The 6,660-nt window shown below is 41.1% G+C and overlaps 1 protein-coding gene across 1 annotated transcript; it reads right to left on the minus strand.

Annotated features, from left to right (window-relative positions):
• Nucleotides 1–646: 646 nt before the first annotated feature.
• On the minus strand, nt 647–6,660 carry LOC136707787 (homeobox protein engrailed-2a-like). Its single transcript, XM_066682043.1, has 2 exons — nt 6,019–6,660; nt 647–1,007 (listed from the first exon to the last, which is right to left on the minus strand). Exons 1-2 carry the CDS (start codon nt 6,626–6,628, stop codon nt 658–660), a joined length of 960 nt encoding a protein of 319 aa, XP_066538140.1. The 5' UTR covers nt 6,629–6,660; the 3' UTR covers nt 647–657.

Below are 6,660 nucleotides of genomic sequence, written 5' to 3' on the forward strand. Positions count from 1 at the left end.
ATATTATTATTATTATTCGCCTCTTCACAAGCGAATAACGCGGTCACGGATCACGCTTGGAATTATTAAGAGGGAACGGACTTTCGTAATTATTTATTTATTTATAGGTTGGTTTAACTACAAGTGCTAGACGTAGACAACACGTGGGCTGTTTTTTATTTTTTCATTTATTTATTTATTGTATTTATTTTTCTCCTAAAAAATTCGCATAAAAATGCAAAAATTACAGCCAGTTCCCTCTGGAAAACGTTTTTGATTATTATTTTAACTTTAGAAAATAACAGGGCGAGTTTAAACATTTGCAGACATCTGTGACACGCTTGTATTGTTTGTTTGATTAAAATCGCATTCGTGTTTTTTCTTTTTTTTTTTTTTTTTTTTTTTTAATGTCAGTTGCTGGTATATTTTCAATACTTTTTCCACTTGGTGAATTATTGCATTGGATATTAGAGAAACCCACCCACAACCCCCAACCTTCTCCCTCTCAGCCAACCCCCTAAACCCCCCCCCCCCCTCACACACACACACACCACACACCACACACACACACATACACACTGCACCCCCCCTCCCCCCCCAAAACCACCCGCCCTTCTCTCTCTGTCTCTCTCTCTTTCTCTCTCTCTCTCTCTCTCTATGTCTGTCTCTCTCTCTCTCTCAGTCGCAGTCTGACTTGTCTTCCTGATTGCTGTTTTTGTTGTTATTGTTGTTGTTTGTGGAGCTTGTGGCGTGGTTGTAGAGTCCCTGCGCCATTAGATGGAGTGCAAGCGAGTTCTTGTTGCCCGACGCCTTCTTGATCTTGGCGCGTTTGTTCTGGAACCAGATCTTGATCTGGGCCTCATTAAGGCTGAGGTCCCTCGCCAGGCCGCAGCGCCGCTGCTCGGTGAGGTAGCGGTCAGCCTGGAACTCTGCCCTCAACCGCTGAAGCTGCTCCGCGCTGAACGCAGTCCTCGGCCGCTTGTCTGCCTTGCTGTTGCTTTTCGGCTTCGGCTTCCTAGTCCTTGGACCTGCGGCCAGCAGGAGACACAAGCAGAGAACACACCATAAATATCAGGATACTGGACACCAAGGGTTCTCCAAATGCCTGACACCAGAGAGAGAACGAGAAATATTTGGCCATTTTCATTAGCCATTGCTATTGAAATTGTAAAATAAAATACTGGAAAATCATCCAAACCTGTCAAATGTGTATGAGTGAGTGACAGCAGTAAACAACCTGATTTACTAAAGAACCATCAACTGAAAAAGTCTGTAGGGAAACAAATGTGGTCCATCCGCGGCATCACTCCCATAACCCTGGTTCTCAAGTGTGCCAGAGTGTAACACACATTAGAGCACCACACTAACAGTTAAATTTAGCTCACCACAAAACCCTCAACACCAGAGTTCTAAGGGTACTCACTTTCAGGAGCCGCACTAACAGGGTTCTAACAGCATTCACACTCACTCAGAGGAACCACAAATGGGTTCTTAAGGCAGCGTTCCCACTCACTCAGTGGAACCACTCAAAGGTTCTAAAGGCAGCTTTCACACTCACACTAAACAACCACACTGACAGAGAATCTACACCAGTGTTCTAAAGGCAAAGTTCTCCGACAAATTGCACTGACAGAACCTGCACCAGGGTTTTGACAGCATCCACACACTCTGATTAACCACAGTGGCAGAGGAACAGCAGCAGGGTTTTAAGTGTCCACACTCACTCTAACAGACACTGACAAAAACTTGATTAAGGTTCTAACAGTGGTCACACTCACTCAAACAGGCACTTCAGAGAAACTGGATTAGGGTTCTAACAGTGTTCACACTCACTTTAATGAACACTGACAGAGAAATTGGATTAGGGTTCAGTATTCACATTCACTCTAATGAACCGCACTATGAGAGAAACCATATCAGGGTTCTAATAGCATTCCCACTCTAACAAACAGACAAACTGCACCAAGTTTATTCACCCTAAAGTTCTAATAGCGTTCACACTCCCTGTAATGAACCACACCCGGGTTCTAAAAGTGATTGTCATTTTCACTAAAAGAGAAACCACACTAAGGTTCTAACAGTGCAATATTCACACTCACTCTAACAAACTGCACTTATTGAGAAAAAGCACCAGGGTTCTAAAGGCAGTATTAACACTCCCTCAAACAAACCCTGCACTGACTGAGAAACCACAACAGAGTTCATACATACTCATAAACCACATTTACAAATAATCCACACAAGGTTTCTGACAGCGTTCACACTGACTCCACACTAAGACACTAAGAGGGAAACTGCATCAGGGTTCTAAAGGCAGGGTTCAAATACAGTAAGAGAGAATCCATAGCATGTTTCTAAAAGTATTCACACTCACTCCATTTACAGAGAAACTTCACCAGGTTTCTAAAGGCAGCGTTCTCAGTTTGTCTTTGCTACTAAGGTGAATCAATATAGTTCTGTGTGTCTTTAATAAACCCAGTGATTTTATACAGAACAGTGAACACTCAGAGAACCATCTAAACACTTAAACTGTTTTCTTTTTTGTTTTGTTTTGTTTTGTTTTCTTGTTCTCCCACATGTTAGAAAAGTAAAATTGTTTATAACTGGACCAAAGTGGTCCCCTGTTGTAGGTTCTAGTATATATATTACTGAAAAGGATACTTTATCTCACAATACTACAATACTCATACCAACAGATTATTTAAAGAACCAGAACATGTTTACTTTCACACACACACACAAAAAAAAAAAAAAATTCTATAAGCAAGGAAATATATGGGTTGAAATGATCCTTTAAAGGGGATGTCTGCAATTGTGCGGAAACACAGTTCTCGCTGGTTTAATTCCAGAAGCTTTGTGTTATTTAAGGTGGAGCGGTGTGTGTGAGTAAGAAGCGACTGTATCTTGTTGGTGGCTGAAGTGTAAATTGTCTGTTTATTCACTTTTTGAATTCCCACAGAAACTCATGTGTAACTCGAGCTGTTTAGTTTGTAGCACTTTTGCTCTGTGTTTACTTTCATGCAGTTAGCGCTCTCCTGAACATAGAGTCAGTTCCACCTTAAGTAATGTAACTGTAACAGCAAAAATAAGTAAGTGTTACCCCCCTGTGGAGTAGGAATAGAGCATCATTCTCATCTTGGTTGGTGCTTTTTAGCGTTTGGAGTCTCTCCGTTGTCTAAAATCCTCCAGATGGCGTTTCTCTGCCATGAGCAGAGAGAGAGAAAGCCTAGCATAACGGACCGATATAATATAAGGTATATAAAAAATAAATAAAGAAATAGTAGAACCAGTGGAGGTTTTTATGAGAAAGATGATATGAAAGGAGTGTTTAAGAACATTGCACTAAGGTTCTTTAGGGCTGTGCTTCTCAAGCTCAACTGCTACAAAGGTTCTTTGAGCGATGCCGTAGAAGAACTACATTTGATTCCATAAAAAGATGTCAGTGTGGAGAACCTTTTCAAAGCTTTTTTTTAATCCATCACTTGATTTTAAGGTTATTTGACAATTTGAATATTTTCACAAAAAATGGTTCTTTACAGAACCAACAGTGGTTCTTCTACACCATCACTCAAAGTATATTTTGTAGCACCTTTATTTTTGGGAGTGTAGACCTGACTAAATCCAGAAATTGATCCTCTGGAGGTGCCTGAGGGGTGGTTTAGAGAAGTGTGGTGTATTTTTTTTTTTACACCTTTTGCATTGCAGTGATAATTAATAATGACTTTATTGTTGACATGATGAGTACTCTCTCTCTCTCTGTGTGTATATATATATATATATATATATATATATATATATATATATCTCCATCCATCCATCCATTATCTGTAACCGCTTAACCAATATATATATATATATATATATATATATATAACAGATGGTTAATGTGCTATAACATGAATAATTCACATTTCGACATAATTAATTTCAGTCCTAAGCCACGTGATATTCGTACTATTAGTTTTTTCAGGAATACATCTAAACCGCAATGTGATACTGTGATCGTATCGGTCAGCCCTTCTATGGCGATACCATACGTTTGTAAACCCGCTATTCCTGGTATTTATTTATTTATTTCGCGTCATGATGGTGTGAAACTTGAATATGTAATACAGAGGAGGAGTGGAGAGGGGAAGCAGGGAGGGGGGCCAAGGGGGACCTTGCTAAAGCGGAATATGAATGAGCTGCAGCGCGGACATATTTTGGTGGAAAATTAAAGCTAATTCTGAATGAAATATGGACTGGATGAAAAAGGCAAAACAGCACAATTTCTCCGATTAAATTGGCTTTAAATTTGAACGAGTGAATGAGTGAAAAATATCTACAATTTGGAGCATTATTTCGCCACACTCACAGCCATTAAAACCCACCACCAGGTTCCAGAAAACACCGCAGTGTGTTAAGAGATTGTTCGCCATGACAGCGATTCACTTTCATTCATTGTCCTTACGCTGAAAAACCTAGAAATTCTCAAATTCGCCTCAAACAATCACACCATCCAAACCTTCCACTTTTTAAACCGAGTTTAACCAAATTTAACCGAAATCCAATGTCCCCAAAGCTGAGCAGCGCGTGAAGAGGAGTTTCGCCGCATTTGCTTTTATGACGCGTCAAACTTGACAGAAAACGAAAATTGATATTTAGTTTTTAAATTTTTTATTTTGGCGACAGTAAAAAAAAATCAAACTCCGCATAACGTTTCCAGGTTCTCTAGCGTTCTGTCCGAGTCCTGAGCGCCGCGCAGAGTTTGTTTGTTGTTGTTGTTGTCGCTTGAAATGTTACGTTCTGATTTTCTGCGTAATTCTGCGAGGAACGCGTAGGCGCGTGTGTGTTTTTAACCCGTTCTTTAACGCAATTCTTCGCCTGAACAAAACCACACAAGCCAGGCCCTCGCTGCCAGGTTAAATAAGGAGGCATTACTATTTAAATACGCATATTAAATATTTACTTTTTTAAATTATTATTTGAAATCTAAATTATTATTCTCTCTTAATTATTAACCTCCAATTTTTGTTTAACAGTTTAATATTATATATTATTATAAAGTGTATTAGAACATGTAATTTCAGGACAAACTCTTCAGAGAATGAATAAAACAACGAATAAAAATTCATCCATAACGATAAAAACGCTTTAAAAAACATTGGGCTCGCAGGTTTTTCAATATACCCATATTTAATCCTTTAATAAATTTGGCTTGTGACATTTGCTGTAGGCTAACACTGGTGATTCAAACGCATGAATGAATTTATATATTTATTTTTGTTCTACAAATAGCAGCCGAGGGTTGTTATTTACCAGCACCGTTTCTGGGCGCTCCTATTCTTCACAAATACGTTTTGAATCTATAGTTGTCCTCAAATACAAATTGGAATATTAGCCAAACTCTTATTTTCTAGGTTCTGGCTGGGTGTAATGCTCCAGAGCTTATATATGTCCTGACTTAATGCTTTGGAGGGTTCTTCTCTACAGATTGGGAACCTGTTGTACACAGTTCTTTAAAAGAAAAAAATGAAGAAACTGAATTTATTGGGTTCTATGTAGCTCTGGTTTGGTGAAAAGTGGGTCTGGCGTCTCATAGTCAGTTTGGTGTCAGTTTTAGGGGTGAAGGTGCAGCTCTGACAGATAAGGGACTGGTAATTTTATATGATTTGAAACATTTTTGGCTAATTTTTGATAATGTTAACCAATGCACAGACTTGGTTTGTTTAGCTGTGTGAGATTGCACAGCTAAATAAAAGCTAGTGAATTACAGTGGAAACATAAGGCAGCTGCTTTATTTTTATTTCCTTCAGCAGTTCTGGAAGCACAAGGCCTTTCAGGAGCTCTGTCCAGACCTACACGTCCTGATTGTGTGTTTGAGATTAGCTAAAACCACAGCTATGTCATCTCTGGCATTCTTAAAACAAGGTTTTTAATGGTTTTGAGTCAAGGCAGAGGTTCTGAGAGAGCTCTCAGGCTCATAGCGGTCAGTTTGAGACAGTTGGGGGTCATCCAGACTTAAACAGAGAGCAGAAGAGGTGAGGTAAAGGGTCCTACCTGATGAGGGTCTGTCTGAATAGCGGGTGCAGTAAACCCAGGCTGGCCACAGCATCTGCTGACCAGGGGTTGTGTTGGTGCCGGATGAGGGGGTGTCCGAATCGGAGCTGCTCAGACTCTGCTCCTTGTTGCTCTCCTTGGTTTTTAGGAGCTCTTCATCTTCCACCCATGGTTTTTTAGCCTCGCTCGGGAGTGGAGAGGAGGAGCTCTCAGAAGGTGGCTGTCCTCCTCTAGCTGGGGTTCCACCACTGCTGTTCTCCTCAGGACCCCCGGGACCCCCAAGACCCACCGGACCACTATCATGCTGGAGAGGGTTCGCCTCCTTCTTTCGGCCAAAGTCTGGGCGGAGGATGTTGTCTATGAAGAAGTTGGTGATTCGGTGAGCGACTGGAGGCTGGTTGCCTGGAGCCGGGTGGATGGACCGGTCAGTAACTCGGTCAGTATCGAGATCGATGGCCCGATCTGTTTTCTGGTTGGTGGCTTGGTCAGTAGCTCGATCGATGGCCCAATCTGTGGCCCGACTGATGGCACGGTCAGTCGCCCCATCGCTGGCCGGGTCAGCGTCCAGCTCGAACTCATCTCCAGCCACACTTTGCTCATTCTCTTCCATTCTGAGTCCCTCTCCACTCTTTTAACCCTTTA

This window comes from Hoplias malabaricus, chromosome 9, assembly GCF_029633855.1.
Source record: "Hoplias malabaricus isolate fHopMal1 chromosome 9, fHopMal1.hap1, whole genome shotgun sequence".
NCBI classification, from domain to species: Eukaryota; Metazoa; Chordata; class Actinopteri; order Characiformes; family Erythrinidae; genus Hoplias; species Hoplias malabaricus.

Excerpts from the sequence above, each read along its gene's own strand:
- LOC136707787 (XM_066682043.1), bottom strand. The coding sequence starts at position 6,628 with ATGGAAGAGAATGAGCAAAGTGTGGCTGGAGATGAGTTCGAGCTGGAC. Across the intron at positions 1,008-6,018 it reads TTCAGACAGACCCTCATCAG|GTCCAAGGACTAGGAAGCCG; the intron begins GTAGGACCCTTT and ends TGCTGGCCGCAG.